This window comes from Bos mutus, chromosome 2 (assembly GCF_027580195.1).
Source record: "Bos mutus isolate GX-2022 chromosome 2, NWIPB_WYAK_1.1, whole genome shotgun sequence".
Taxonomy (NCBI): Eukaryota; Metazoa; Chordata; class Mammalia; order Artiodactyla; family Bovidae; genus Bos; species Bos mutus.
This window is the reverse complement of record NC_091618.1, coordinates 9634643-9651153: the sequence shown is the minus strand read 5'-3', so window position 1 is coordinate 9651153 and position 16511 is coordinate 9634643. Positions and strand designations below refer to the sequence as shown.

Below are 16511 nucleotides of genomic sequence, written 5' to 3'. Positions count from 1 at the left end.
TCCATGGGGTCACAAAAAGCTGGACAAGATTGAGCATGCTTGCATGTGTGCGCACGCATGTGGGGGCATGCGCGCGCGCGCGCACACACACACACACACACACACACACACACACACACACACACAGCTTCTGGCAAGGTATTTCACTTACAAATTTTACTCAGCTTTCAGGGTCTAACTCTTCCTTGCTCCAGAACCATAAGACACATGAACCAATAAAGCTGGTGTAGGGCCCAAGAATCTGCATTTCTTACAAGCCCCCAGGTAATGTCTGTGCTGCTTGATAATGGACCACATTTTCCTCAGCAACAAGGATCTGACTGATTAAAGTTTCACCATTAATCAGAACACTGTTTAAGAAAAAAGGCACAGAACAGAGCTTGCTCCCATACAATACTAGGGAACCGAAGAACCATTCTTGTCAACTTTTCATTGTTGGAGCTGATGCCCTGCTTGGTGAACTCCTTCAGCAGGCCTGACCTATAGATTTAACCACCTTCCCTCTTCCACTTCCTCCCTGCCCCTTCAGTTCACAACTCATCTATGCTTCCATCACAGGGAGGGTTTGGGGGAAGAAAGGGAAATGGATGTCCATTTACACTCCTCCTTTTACGACAAATCTAGTAAATGGAAAAAAAAAAAAATCTAGTAAATGATAAATGACAAAGGGTTGAGACTTTTGGCTAAATATTAAAAGAGAATTAGATTGTCCATGCCTTTCCTTTGCTGGGCAGGATGCTAAAGGAAATATTTCATCTGAATTATCAGAGAAAACTGAATTCAAATTCTAACTCCAACCCTTAGTTTCCTATGTAAAATAGAAGTGATTATTAAACTTAGTACATTTCAATTCCTGCTCTTCCAGGAGGATTCACTATGGCTGAAGATCCTTTCCTGGCCTCACACCTGTCCTTTAAGATTCAGATTCTATAAGAGTTCCTTTCCATTTTCTCATTCCAGATCACTATAACCCAAGCTCTCATGATACGAGAACATCACAGTAGTAAAGCTTGAGTGTGAATAGGTACCCTGTTGTTAAGTAGAAATATAAAGGAGGGCTTGGAAACTCAAGCTATAAAAGAACACCTTTCGATAATTTAACAGACATTAAAAATCCTATTTCTACTTACTTCACTCCTGGTATCAACAACTTTCACTCCTGTCCAACCAGTGCAAGCAAGTATGGTCTAGATCTTCAATAGCAGCCTCTAAGACTTTTTCAGTCAAGGATATAGTGTCCCTTTTAAGCTAACCCAGTGCCCTTGATTCCCTTCTCTTGTTAATTCCTGGAGGATGTGCCTGTTTATATCTTCCTAACACTCTGGCTGTCCAAGGGACTCTCAAGAATCTTCTCTAACACCACAGCTCAAAAGCATCAATTCTTCAGCACTCAGCTTTCTTTATGGTCCAACTCTCATATCCACACATGACTACTGGAAAAACCATAGCTTTGACTATATGGACCTTTGTCAATAAAGTAGTATCTCTGCTTTTTATTATGCTAAGTTTGTCACAGCTTTTCTTCCAAGGAGCAAGTGTCTTTTAATTTCATGGCTGCAGTCACCATCTGCAGTGGTTTTGGAGCCCAAGAAATAAAATCTCTCACTGTTTCCATTGTTTCCCCATCTATTTGCCATGAAGTGATGGGACCGGATGGCATGATCTTAGTTTTCTGAATGTTGAGTTTTAAGCCAGCAATTTCACTCTCTTTCACTTTCATCAAGAGGCTCTTGATGTGGTGTCGGAGAAGACTCTTCAGAGTCCCCTGGACTGCGAGGAGATCAAACTAGTCAATCCTAAAGGAAATCAGTCCTGAATATTCATTGGAAAGACAGATGCTGTAGCTGAAGCTCCAATCCTTTGGCCACCTGATGCGAAGAAATGACTCACTGGAAAAGACCCTGATACTGGGAAATACTAAAGGCAAGAGGAGAAGGGGATGACAGAGGATGAGACGGCTGGATGGCATCACCGACCCGATGGATATGAGTTTGAGCAAGCTCCGGGAGTCGGTGATGGACAGGGAAGCCTGGCGTGCTGCAGTCCATGGGGTCGCAGAGTCAGATATGACTGAGTGACTGAACTGCACACTCCAGCAGTGACTTCACTATTTTGTACCCTATCTGCTTTATACACATAAGAATCTTGAGATGAAGCTGAGGAATTTGGGCCGATTCAGCTGACTCCTCCTAACATGCCTTTCAAGAGTCCTCTTCACCTTTACACCCTTCCCTTACTCATTTCCTTCCCTCCAGCTTCAGAAATCAGGGCCTCTCCCTAACTTAGAAGGATCCCAATAAACTGCTTCATGACAAATTCAACTTTACATTCCTTGACAATACACTAGATGCAGACCATCTTTGTCCCTTTCCTTGGCTTCCAGAAATATGACACAACCCTGGGCCCCCTCCAACCTTTCCAGTTATGTGCTGGGCACTTCTACTCAGTGACCCAAGCACAGTCCAGCACGCCATCTGACTCCTCACTCCATGCTGCATGGCCGGGGAGGTTAACTATTAACCACTATGCAGACAACTCTCAAACTCTATCCAGACTCAGCTCTTACCCGAGTTTCAGCCTCCTAAATTCCAACTAGTAATGAAGCATCCATTTTTAGACATCTCATTGTATGGAACTTAACGTCTCCTCAAAGGTGAGTTTCCCTATTAACCTTCTATTTTTGTCAATGAGAGCCCCACCCTCCCCAAACCTGGTATATCAAGATTGTTATATTTTCCAGCCAGTAGAATCCACTTGTTCCCAGTTCTATAGATTCTTTCCTGAGCGCCTCACAACTAAGACTAGGTAGCTACGTAAATGAGGCTGAAGAGCAGAACTCCACTGAACGCTAGAATTATTTCAATAGTTTAACTCATCCCCTTGCTTGCAGACTACCACCTTTCCAAACCATACTACACACCAGTGGATCATTTTTGTTAAAACATTAGCTTCATCATGTTATTGCCCTAATTACGTATCTGCAGGCCTATGAGATCAGATCCAAGTGGCTTACTTATCGTACCAGGGCTCCAGCCCCTGTGATCTAGCTTTCCTTCCTGTTCCTGCCCACCTTAGGAAGCCTGATCCTGACCAGCCCCCCAGAAGTCATCCACACTGCACCCCACCCCCACCGAGCCTCAGCCCAGCACTTTTCCTTTCCACCCCACCCAAGACACCCGTATCTAGTTCATTCTAATTGAATTTCTGCCGTGATGTCCCCTCTACAACTTTATTTTCTTATGCTTATTTTTAATTGATTGATGATTACTTTACAATATTGGGAATTAACCGCAGGTGTACACACGTTCCCTCCCTCGTAAATCTCCCTCCCACTCTACTCTTTAGACATAAATGGATCACTGATTTCACCAAACCCTGATAGCACTCACTGTAACATTCAGGCACACATTCTTCTATTTTACCAATGAAACAGAGGAGGATCCCTGAGGGTTACAACCATATCGTAGTCAGAATCACCCACTTAAGAGTTCAGGTTACCTCGTAAGTCATAGGAGTTCAACCCTTCCCTGATGCGTCTAGGCCTTCTATACAACAACCAGAGCAAATGGGGCGCCAGAATTTACTCCAGAGACAGGCAGTTTACCTACTTTTCTTTCTGAAATATCCTCAATCCTCCAGATCACAAAGGAATCTGTATGTCACACTTGGGCTTAGACCTATAGGAATCAAGTAGTCAGAGGTAGTGTAACTTGTGAAGTTTGATTTTTTTAAGATGACCACCCTGGTGATTATGTTGAAGATGGACTTGGAAAGAAAAGAAACAGCTCAGGACTCTGCAACAAACAAACACCAGGTAAGAGATAATGGGAGCCCAACAGAAAGGCAATGAGGAAGGACAAGGGATCCAGTGATGAGTGCCAGAGAGCAAAGAGTCCCCAGGGTGGAGCTGGCAACGCAAGAGGTGCCCTAACACAGGAATAAACTGCAGGGGTCCCAGCTGCAGGCAGTCGGGTCAGTCGGGTCTCTCCCAGGTCTCTCTTCCTTCACCCATTTTCAACCCAGTCTTCCCTTCAGATCAAGAGTCAAACTACAGCGTAAGTCACCACTATTACTCACGTTGCCATTGTGGCTTCCCAGCCCAGTAGTTTTTTCTTCCCTTTTTAAAGGACCACCAAAGCTCACTGCTATTCATTCAAGTATGGTCTTAAGATCTACAGCACCACTTGAGAGTTTGCTAGAAATGCAAATTCTTGGGTTCTACCCCACAACTACTGAATCAGAATCTCTGGCTGGATGTCAGTAATCTGTGTTTTAATTAATCTCCAGATGATTCCTAATGCATGCCTAAGTTTGAGAAGCAGTGATATAGCTAACTTCCCCAGATCAAAGCTTTTAATCCTATATCCATTTTGCACCACTAAATGGAAACTCTATTCCAGGTACACTTGCAAGACTAACATGTAAATTTACAAATGTGCCTCAGTAAGAAAAACTTGGGAAGCCATCATTACTCTTAAGGAAACCACATACACTTGAATGAATCACTTAAACAGAAGCTTTTCAAGACGCAACTATTCCAAGTCATTCTCAGAAATGACTATAATCAAAAGTCAGAAACCAATTTTCAGATGAGTCCCTTACAGATTTCGCCCCTAAATAAAGAAAACTAAAGACTTAATGAAACACCATGAGATTTGCTCACCTACCCCTTACAAGAACATTTTTTTTTTTTGGGGCGGGCCGGGAGCCGCACTGTGTGGCATGTGGGATCTTATGTTTTCCTGACCAGCGACTGAACCTGTGCCCCCTGCAATGGAAGTGTGGATTCTAGACCCTGGACTACAGCAGGGAAGTCCCAGGAACCTTCTTAACATGGGGTGAAGTGAGACTATTTCACAAGATAATGACAAATTCTAACCCCACTTCTTCCTAAGGCCACTGTCAGGAAGCACAAATAAATTAATTCATCCTCTAAAATGAAGTTTGGGCGGTCCCATAACAGTCTGTGATGACTGTCTTGCACTAGCAGGGAAAACAACAATTTGGTAATATGGTCAAGTTGTACCCTGTCAGTCATACACTTTTTGGATGAGCAATGAATCTGCTCAGGTGTACCTATTCGATGAGTTGGAACTATTATATGACAAGCTCTATAACAGTAATGAGCAAGACAGAGCAAGTCTGACCCTCAGTGAGCTTGAAGTAAGTAACAGAAATTACCCTTGAGATGAGCACTGACGAGAAGCATGGTGCTGAGCCGGTCTGCTGTAGTCGAGGAACCCGACACAGTGTGGACTTGAGAGGATGTCTACCAGGGCTGCCAACCAGAAGCACCCGCACAGCTTCTCACAGGCCAACGCCCAAGCCGTACCCCGCGCCAAACAAACCAGAATTCTGTGAACCCTGGCCATGGGTTTTAAAAATCATTTGTTCCCCCAGGTAATTCTAACATGCAGGCAAGGTAGAGAACTACTGGTCTTGGGTATGGTGAGACACGGTTTGGGGTACAGAGGTCACTAAGACAATGCCTGCCCTCCAGGAGATTTCTATCTAGTGGGAAAGACCCAACAACCCAGAGGTATTAGCAAAATGCTCTAGCAACACGGAGCAAAAAACCCTCAGATCCAGCATGATGCTTCTCTGGGCACAGGATGGGGAAGTGATCACAATGGATTATATAAGGTGCTTTTACCTGTGGCAGCAAGGTTTGGCTCAGGCACCTAATTATTCTTTATACCTTTTCATACATCTTAAATATTGCAGGCTTTTAAAAAAGTAAAAATAAAAAATGCCTTTAGTCAGTGAAGGCAACATGGAAATTATTTAAGCTGAATTTTGAAGCTTAAGGGGTTTTCTGAGGAAATGATTCTGAAGATGTAGTCTGAAATATAAACAGAAAAAGTCAGAAGGAAAAGTACCTTAGGCAAAGGGAAGACTGTACGCAAGAGCTGGAAGTGGAAAAGGCATGGGGCCCCACAGAAACTGAGAGAAGGCAGAAAGCAAAAAAAAGGATGAAGCAGAGGTTCTTAGGGGCTTCCCTGGTGGCTCAGACAGTAAAGAATCCACCTGCAATGCAGGAGACCTGGGTTCGATCCCTGGGTTGGGAAGATCCCTTGGAGGAGGGCAAGGCAACCCACTCCAGTATTCTTGCTTGGAGAACCCCCATAGACAGAGGAGCCTGGTAGGCTACAGTCCACGGAGGTTGCAAAGTGTCAGACACCACTGAGTGACTAAGTACACATACAAAGGTTCTGAGAGTGCCATTCTTGGTCTAGAAGCATCAAAAATTTGTTAGAAATGCAAATTCTCAGGTCTCACTCCAGACTTACTAAATCAGAAAGAGGTGGGGAGGCGGGGTGGATTTTGGATTTTATTCTTAATCAAAAATAATTGAGAGGTTTTAAATAGAGGAATAACATAATCAGGATAACAGTAACTAAATGGTCTGGCGTTAATAGCTCAGCAAAAACCCCTCAAAATCTAATTTTTGTAATAATCAGGATCAGAAACCATACTGAGTCTTTAAATCAAGGGTCACAATCATAATGCCTTTAGGGCTAAGCTGAAAGGGTGCCTGAGTGGGAAGAGGGATATAAAAAACTGAAGGGGCTGCCCTCCAGTCAGCAGAGCATCTGCTCTGTAGCCAAACACAAACACGTGCTGAGTGGAGGGATACACTGGTGAACCTAGGGCCCCCTTAACACAGCTGCTTAAGAAAGGAGCGGGCTCCTTGCAGGGAATCCCGCCTTCTCCTTTCTTCAGATGTGACTATTTCCCCAGCCTGGCTAGGCAAATCTGGCATCAAACCAGAAAAAATTTCAAAGAATAAACCACCGTTTGTTTCTTTGTCTAAGTAGCAGAGGGATAAAAAGCAATTCAACAAACAAGATGCCAATAACCCGGCCAGTTTGCCTCCCACATGGAGCTTCTACTACTACAGAACAAATGACCTGTTTGGATGAACCCAGGGCAGAAGCCTGAACCTGGGAACGCTCCTTGGGATGGGCTACCCAGGAACAGCTCTCTCCTGGGTCCAAGAGGCTACAGGCTACTGGTGTCTTCACTTCAGTAGGTCATATCAAGCTCTTGTATTCAACAGCATAAGGCTCTCAAGCTTTAACAGACAATGTGTTTGTATGCTAGGTTTCTCAGGACTAAAACTACCAAATGCAGTTCAACCAAAATGTCACCAGAAACAAGCAGAAACTTTCTGATGAGGCACAACTTACAGCATGGGCAGAAATCTACCGATTTGGGTTCTTGCTACAGTAGTACCTCACCCGGATAGGTGATGAGGGAGTGGTTACACAGTTCTGACTGAATCAGGTTAAAAAGCACATTCCAGTGAAGTTTAGGATGCAAAACAGGATTGCAACAGACGTTAATGAGAAGGGAACAAGAGTGATTGCCTTATTCAGACACTTCCTCCCTCAACCCCTCAGCTGAAATAGTCAACAGTCTCCGAAGGCCTAGCTGACAATAGCGATTCATCCTGGCCTGGAATGCCGGAATTACAGGTGCTGAGGGACTCCACAGACCTTGTCCTACTAAGGTTACGGCTTAGAGATCTTCAGGGGAAGCCATGGGGCCTTCATGATAAAGTGAGTTCCCATCTCCTACCTTAAAGGTCCAGAAAACCATTTTCTTACAAGTCAGAATAATGGAAGAGACAAGCTTCAAATCCAAGTAGAATAAAAATTTCACAAGAATCTTATTCTTACCTGCGGCTGAATTTCCATCTCCTAACTGAAGCCAGATTTGTTAAGGAAAGGTTTGCTACCTACAGTCTTCTCAGGACAGTCCATTTTATTCCTGTGCCCAGCCTGAGGGACTTGCCGACATGTAGTAACACAGCTAAGACCAAGGGAAAATGCTCCCAGGACCAACCTACTATTAAATAGTTGGTGTTACCTGCCTTTGAGTATTGAGTATAGTTCCTTGAAGATGATGGTCATTACAGCCAATGTTTATGAAGGCCTAACAAGCACCAACGCTCTCTTTATACTAATATTAACCTCTATGAAGTGGGTACTTTTAGTTTCATTTTACAGATGCAAAAGCTAAGGCATGGACAGATTAAGTGACTTGCTCAAGGTTACAGTTAGTGGCAGAGTCAAAATGCAGATCCAGGGCTCTAGAGCCCAAGCTCTTCATCAGCAGACCATACTGTCTTTTTCAGGATACTGTCTGTCCATTCTATAAACACTGCATCAAGCATCTGGCACCAAAAACTCTACTAGACAAAAGCATCTATTCACATAAAACAACTAGAAAATCTGCTTTTACTCCCCCATGCTCAAACGTGACAATCCATGCTGAACGCACTCCAGATTCTACCTCCTAGCTAAAAGTTAAGACAAATACCTAAAAATTTAGCTTTCAAAAGTAAGATATAGAAAAAAGCAAAAAACACTGAACTTTTTCTCAGCTTTGATGGAAAGCAGACAGTGCTTCTATCATTTCCATCTTCTCTGTCCCTCAGTTGCGTCTATGCCTAAGAGCCCAAGATTTAAAACAAACAACAACAAAAAAAAACCCATTTAAACAATGTTTAGATCTCTGAACAGAGATCACAAATATATTCTTCCCTGGGCAGGCAACCAAAAAGGACATTCTATAAAGTCAGTCCACAAATGCCTATTCAGAATTCTGAGCTTGAATTTAAGGAATAGTTCATCATTCATTTAGCTCAATACTACCAAAACAACCAATCAGAAACTGGTCTTCCTTGCTTTTCTCTCTGCCCCCATCAGCTTTTAGAGGGTGGCAGAAATACTCACAGGCAAGCTTGAAGGTCTTGACTGAAGACTCAGGTTCATATCTTCTTGCCCTCCCTTACTGGAGGTCATTGAGGGGGCTGAGGATGCCTGAGACCCAAATGAATCTTGAGATAACTCCTAAAACAAGAGAAACAAAAGCTGTGAGAGCCTGGTTATTGATAAACCAGGCCAGCGTGCTTCATGGTGAAAAGGGCTATGGGACTCTATCACACAGGGGGAAACTGCGTTTGAGAGACTGACCACTCGCACACAATACTATTCAAAGGCAGAAAAATACAAACTGTGGCTCTTAAGAATGTCAACAGTGGACGTAAGACTCTCAGATGGCACTGTTGACCATTTATCATCACCAACAGAAGAAAACTGTTCTTTGGAACAAAGGTTCAAATCTAGCTAACTACAAATTTTATCTATCAAGGAAAGAGACCAACCGATTTCAAAACACCAACAAAAAACTCATAATAGAACCTCTGTATTAAAATGAGTACTGCTTCCTTTAAAGGCACTGGCCTGGGATGAGACTCCAACAATGCCTCCAATGCACAAAATCTCTAGTGGACTTGTCATCATTCAGGCATTTCTCCTCTTTTTGTTCTTTAGAGAATAAAGCCCAAATTGTTATTTTCAGACTTTATCACCTAACTTGTTCAGAGACATGGCTACAAATGAATTTTAGCTATTTCCCAAAATCCACTCTCAAATAAAAGTATTTGCTACAACTGAGAACGGGCTTCCCTGGTAAAGAATCTGCCTGCAATGTGCCAGGAGACCTAGATTCAATCCCTGGGTTGGGAAGATCTCCTGGAGAAGGGAATGGCTACCCACTCCAGTTTTCTTGCCTGGAGAATTCCATGGACAGAGGAGCCTGGCAGGCTACAGTCCATGGGATAGCAAAGACTTGGACATTACTGAGCTTACCTTCACTTTCACCACTAAGAATATTCTAAAGAACGTTATATCAGCCCTGATAGCAATTTCAAATGAAGGGGTCCAAAATATTTTGAGCAATAGCAGAACAGAATGGCAATTGCATGGAAGTACAGTACAGTCTCCCAAAGTGACTGTTTTAAAAAAGACCAAACTCACTTGGATGCTCAAGTTCTCAATGCTCAGTTTAAAAAAAAAATAAAAACTAGTCCATTATCTTTTTTTCTTGTCTGTCTATGCAACTTTCCACTGCCCTATTAATAAAGAGAGCTACAAATTTTTATGCAGCTAGTTCAGTTAGAGAACCAATTCATGTGGCAAAGTTCTCATGACACCAACCCCCAAAGTCTGCGGTCACGTGGAGGGAGGGCGCATCTTACCTGCGGTGGAGGGAAGCGCTGCTGGGAGTAGGCAGTTTGCTGTGACTGCTGAGACTGGGGCTGAGGGTACGCAGCCTGCTGGGAAAGCGTCGAGGATGCTGGCTGCTGAGGTTGCTGCTGCTGGTAAGGAGACTGTGCCTGCGGCTGCGAGTAGGGGGGCTGGCTCTGGGGGTGCTGCTGGGTGCCGGACTGCTGGGAGGGGTATGGAGTCGGGGACGGCTGATGGGGAGGCTGGGAGGGCTGCTGGGAGTACGGAGGTTGAGAGGACTGGAGCTGCGGTGGCTGAGACTGAGGCTGCTGCTGATACGAAGGTTGGGCATGGGGGGTCTGGGATGGTGGCTGCTGGGAGTAGGGTGGCTGCTGTTGCTGGGGGTGAGGACTTTGCTGGTTGTAATATGGAGTCTGGCCCTGCTGACCATACCCGCTGGGGCCTTGCTGTCCATAAGGAGGAATCTGTAAAAGGAAAGGACACTTTTAGCACTGACACTTCTGAATGAAGAAACGTGAGGTATTCTGTTAGAAGCTATGCCCTGAAAATGGGTACTGAAAGCAGGCAAGCCAAGCCTCACACTTGGAAGGCCCAGGGTTTTTCTACCAACCCTGTTAAACTGAGCCAGGAGGGTCAGCCAAGCTGGGTTACTAGGTTGGTTTGTTTACAGATGGACGACATTCATCCATGGAAAATTTACACTGTTTAATAAAAATTTGGGCAACTTACAAGAGTTCAAGAACAGCTGTCTTCACCAATGAGACTACTCTTTTTTATCATGGCCTAGACTTTTTATAAGCGCTAGGAATCTATATCCTAGCCACAATGAAAAGTCACTGGCTCAGTCAACTGAAAACCTAGGGTTTCGTAGTCTAGATGGTATGCCAATGACTAAACTACTCTGGTTCTCTTTTTCACTTTGTCTTTATTCATAAAGTATCTGAGAGCCTACTTGTTTACTTGTACCAGGCACTATTCTAGGCACAAGGGATACATTTGGCCAACTAGGAAAGAAAAAAGACCAATAAAATTCACCCCAAATATCCTCTATTTTCTCAGTGCGGGCTGGGGAGGAAAGGCAATTATATTTAAGGGCATACTTTGCGTCACAGTCTTAGAAGTAAAGTTAGGTTCAATATTCTATTCCTCACACCATTTTCAATATGAGTATCACGCATATATAAATGATAGAAAATGCTATCAAAACAAACAAAAAAGAGTGGCGATAAAAAGATGATGGTGCGGATGCTCAGACAAAAGGAGACGAGTAAAATCTTAGCGTCTGTAATGGCACCATTGGCACCTTTACTGTTCAATCTTCCCTTTGCCCGCTACTCCCAGTCCCTTCTACGTATTCACTGTAAACCAGACAGCTATATATGTTGAAGGCCTTGAGAAATACAAAAGGCCTCTTCTCTCCTCGGGCTTCCCTGATGGCTCAGATGGTAAAGAATCTGCCTGCAATGCCGGAGACCTGAGCTCCCTGGGTCAGGAGGAGCCCCTGGAGAGGCAACAGCAACCCACTCTGTATTCTCGCGTGGAGAATTCCATGGACAGAGGAGCCTGGTGGGCCACAGTCCATGGGGTTGCAAAGAGTTGGACACAACTGAGCAACTAACACTTCCCTCCCCAGGACACATGGTATGAGTGGTTTTCCTTGGTAGCAGTGGATTGGTGTTCAGCTACTGCCTTTTTCTTTCTTTAAACCTCCTTCAGAGATAACCACTCAGTGGATACAAGCAGGCCAGCCAGGTCAAAGAAGACAGTTATGTATAGCCAGTGGCCAGGGAGCAGTTTTCCTTCAAGTATACATGCTATGATGACCGCAACCTCGGCCTTGTACGTAAGCACACTGAAATTGAGTCGGCTGGCCTATGCTCCTTTCAAGGGGTTTAGAAGCCAAAGACACCTTCTGATCCTACAGCTCAAGACCAGATCTTGGACAACAAGAAGGATTAAGGTCATTGGAGTCACCATCTACCTGCTGTGCATAAGAGAGGCCGCCCATGGTACTCTGCGCTCGGCCCTGCATGGTCATCGGGTACCGCTGTGGGGTCTGGGACCCATATGGCTGCCCTGGGTACCCATGTCCTTGCTGCGGTCCTGATGGAGGTCCCTGTTGTTGCGAGTATGGGTTAGTCCCGCCATATGGCTGAGGTCTCATCTTGCCCATCTGATCCATTGGACTGGATGGCTACAAAATAAAGAGCATTTCATTAACCTGAAGCTTTGATGGCCTCTTGCCAGTATGAACACAACCTAGGCATACAAGTCTGTGTGCCACAGAGGAAAACAGTTACTATGAAAAAGTAATGGTATATACCCAGTAACCCTTGGACAAGTCATTTAACCTTCTTCAGAACTGGATTTTGTCATATGTAAAAGAGAAACACCATCAGTTTATGAAAGCATCTTATAAGCTATATTCTACTTTATAACTGTGGTACTACTTGAGACCCAAGGAACAGGCCAGGTGTGGAGCAATGAACACATGGACTCTATGGTACAGAAAACAAGAACATAGGCCCTGTAGTTGGGAGGGGTTGGTGTCACTATACTCTCCCATGATCTTGTTCAGTAATACCAAAACTGATGCTTCAACACTGTGGTTGGGAATTTAAATATACAAGCATCTAGATATTTTTATTCTTTAAATAGTGAAATCTTATTTCCTTGCATATCAGTAGCCCATTTGTACTATGGCACAAGCACTTAAATTTATGCTTTCTTCCAAATGGGTAACACAGCTAAGTTACCGTTGTTGAGGGAATTGTGACCATGAATTTACTTAAGAGCCTTGTACAACTCAACTGAAAAGTTCACCTCCTTGAGAGTGGCAAGGTGGGTAGAACTTACGTCTCCTTAAAGAGCAAGACACAGAGGTACCGATAACGAGAGTCCAATTCATAGGTATTTGGCTACAGACATAACTTTCAGCTCTTTACGGTACAATATGATCAATCAACTCATTCATTTTCTGACCTAACTTTTATCTTACTGGAGCTGCATAGAACAGAGCCCCGGCACATTTTCCCCTCCCCAAGACACTCACCCATATCTACTGGTGGTGAGAAAGTGAGGAGGGAGTGTCTCCAAGCACTTAACTAGGTACACCCTGGCTGCAGAGCAGGCCTGGACGTGACATAAAACTTGAAAGCTGAATCTTAAATTGGGGGTGGGGAGCAGATATTAATACCATGACCTGAATATCAGTAACTTCAAATTAAGGAATTCAGAGGCTCTCAAACTTGAGAATACTTCAGAATCACCTGGAGGACTGGTTAAAACGCACGCTGCTGGAACCTACTCCCTGAGTCTGATTTGGAGTTTGGGGCTGGGCCTAGGATATGCATTTATAAGAGCGCTCAGGTGACGCTGATGTTGCTGGTCCAGGGACTACCACACTTTAGAACCACTGACCGAGATTACACCAAGGGTCCCTTCTGGTTCTATTACTCTCTAATTCATATATTACTTTAGCCTTAAAAACAAAAACAAAAACCCTCCAAAATAAGGGGAGGGGGGCACTCAAGTAATTGGTTCTCTGTACATATCCCTTTTTTTTTTGGTGGCATACTACATCTAAGTCTTTTCTGTTAGAGGAAGTTGAGCTGTCTTGAAGAAAATGGCTAAGATTAAAAAGCCACAGAGACTATTCCTCTAAATATCAACAGAAAAAGTGGAAGCAAAGCTCTCTCAAATCTCAGCCTTAAAGGTAACACGGATCATGAGAATACTCTCCAAGTTTCTAAACTATTATAAGAATCATAGTAAACCATGCCCCAAATCACTATTACATTATCAGTATTATTAAAGTGCTCTTTCCAACAACCATAACTGAACAATTTTGCCCAGTCCAGCCTTGGTATCAGAAGCTCCAACAACATTTCCGATCATAATTTTGGAGCTCCATGCATTCTTTTGGGAAGTTCAAATTCAACAACTGCACCAGTGAGTAATAAATATCATGTGATCTTCCCCAGACACACCTGGCAATGGAGCCAAAATATCACCGTTCTCTCTTACAAGGAGCTCAGGGGCTTAATAGCCACAACACGCTGCAGATGACAAGGAGATTCTCATTTATCCTAGACTGCAGCTGCTTTCCATGCGGCCCCCAGGTGAAGAGACTACGTGTGCTGAACAGAGACCAGCCCACTCTGGGCATCCCTGTCAGTCTAGGTCTCCCCAGCACACAAGGGGCAGTCACTACCAAGGTTACTACGGAGCTTCTAGAGCAGCAGCTATTAACCAGGGCTACAGATTGGAGTTTTCTGGGAAGCTTCACAAATGCCTGGGCCTCTCCCTAAAGATTTCAACTTAGTGGGTCCAGAAAGCCTTGGGCTCTCTCCCCTCAAACCCCAAGATCCCTGGATGATTCCAGTGTGTGCACACTGGACTGCACACGCACGCTGAGATGCACAGCTCGAGTGACCTTAGTCTTAGTTCCTTAGCCAGGGATTGGACCCAGGCCACAGCAGTGAAAGTGCCAAGTCCTCATCACTGGACCGCCAGGAAATTCCCCAGTTCTAATGTATATTACTAGCTGAGAACCACTGATCTAGAGAAGCATGCCCAATAAAATTTTCTGTGTTATATAACTATTAAGTACTTCAAATATGCCTAGAGTGACTGAGGAACTGAATTATTTTTATTTACTTTTAATTAAATTCAAATAACCACATGTAGCTGGTGGCTATCATATCGGACTGCACAGTTCTAGAACAACACTCACAAATCATTTGCACCTCTCCCTGCTCAACAACAGCTCCAATCTTCCTACCTACTACATCATGTACAGTATCAAACGGAAAGAGCAAAGAACATAGTAAATCGATAGACTTGGGTTCAAATCCTAACTCTATCACTGTCTGACCCTGAATACATCAGTTCTTTATCTAAAATGCACATAACACACTTCACACAGTGCCTGGTACTTAAAACACCTGATGAATAGTAGCTATTATCAGTAATGATAAATAGTGCTTCTGCCTGGCTCTAAAGTCCGCCACAGTGTGCTCCACTTCTTTGCATTTTTCAGGCTCCTCATGCCAAACTTTCCACTGTTCAGCTCCACGAAACTGTTCCCTGCCCCGCCCTCCTGCCCACAATGGCTTCCACCAGCAGAAACTCAACCCTTAAACATGAAGCCACTTCCCAATTCTTTAGCACATCCTGCTCTTTCACATTTCTAAAGGTTCTGCTGTAAAATCAGTCAGAAGCACAGGCTGCAGCACTTAGTTGTCCAGCTAACCGGCGGCACCTCTCAAGACTAAGTTCTTGGAAGTCAGAGACTGGGTATTTTATCTTCAAAGTCCCCCCAAGACCCCATCTGCAGAACTAGGGTTCAGGAACTTCAATGTGCCAGGCTGTCTTTAGGAAGTGGTAGAGGATACCATGGGTGGAATGCCTAGATTTAACCATCGAGTCAAAGGGCCAGGGGCACTGCTAAACCCTAAACCAGGTTACAACTCTGAGGGCAGAAGAAAATGGGGATGGCACTGAAAAAGCAGTGAGAGAACAAGCAGGGGAGAACAAGCAGTCAAAGAGAATGAGCACATTTCTGAGGACAATCTTGGGTGCCACCCTATAACCAGAGAGGCCATCAAACTACACAGGCGTCCACAAACAAAAAGGCTAGAGGCAACTTACTTTTCCCTCTCTCTCTCACATCAGGGGGACTGCACTCCCAATTAAGGACAGCTACTATGTAGGGGCTGGTTAATAAAGGGTTCAAGGATTCTTCCATTAAGAAATTCCTTGCAGACTAAAAATAAATGCAAGTTAAAGAAATTCTTACTCTTAAAAAAAAATGAAATGAAGACATTTCCCTTTCCTGGACATGAGATTTCTGACCCCCTCCCTTCAACAGAATATGCAGCTTAGCAAACTAAAATGTATTCAGTTCAATCAGATTACTCTGGTCTCATGTGAAAGTTAAATATCTGCTCACATGAGGAGGGGAGGTGGGCAGAGACTGAACTCACACCTCTGACATTTAAAACCATTGTTAAAGATTTGTGACTTGCAGTTATAGATGAAATGTCATCTTCCAATCTTTTGTAACAGAGAAGGGGGCCTTAAATCTTCACTAATCAGTTTTATTGGAAAGTAGCAATTGCAGACCAGAAAAAATCCCTACTACATGCAAGACAGAAAAACCAGTATCAGCAGTCTGCAGGCACCCAGGAAGAGGCAGAGGATGGGAAATACCAAAGAGCCAGAGGTTCCACTCTGGGAGAGACGGAGAGGAAATCCTTTCAATGGGAAACCACGGGGGTAGATTACTGTGATTACACTTCAAAAGCAAAGGCTCTGCCACAAAGACACATAATTGAGAGGAAAATACTGCCCCCTTGATCAGGGAAGTCGGGGCCCCCTGCTATATACTCTCCTGCATTCATAAAAATAAAAATAAAACAGAGGAAAAGAGCCATAAGAAAACCCCCATCTCCATTCACCATTTATCTCTTT

At 44.0% G+C, this 16511-nt stretch overlaps 1 protein-coding gene across 1 annotated transcript in view; it reads right to left on the bottom strand.

Annotated features, from left to right (window-relative positions):
- The window catches only part of ARID1A (AT-rich interaction domain 1A), a 68572-nt gene that overhangs the window by 31714 nt on the left and 20347 nt on the right, over positions 1–16511 (bottom strand). The window contains 3 exon segments of the mRNA XM_070383321.1: positions 8742–8858; positions 10049–10501; positions 12019–12231. Of these exon segments, the coding sequence (XP_070239422.1) occupies positions 8742–8858; positions 10049–10501; positions 12019–12231 (783 nt within the window).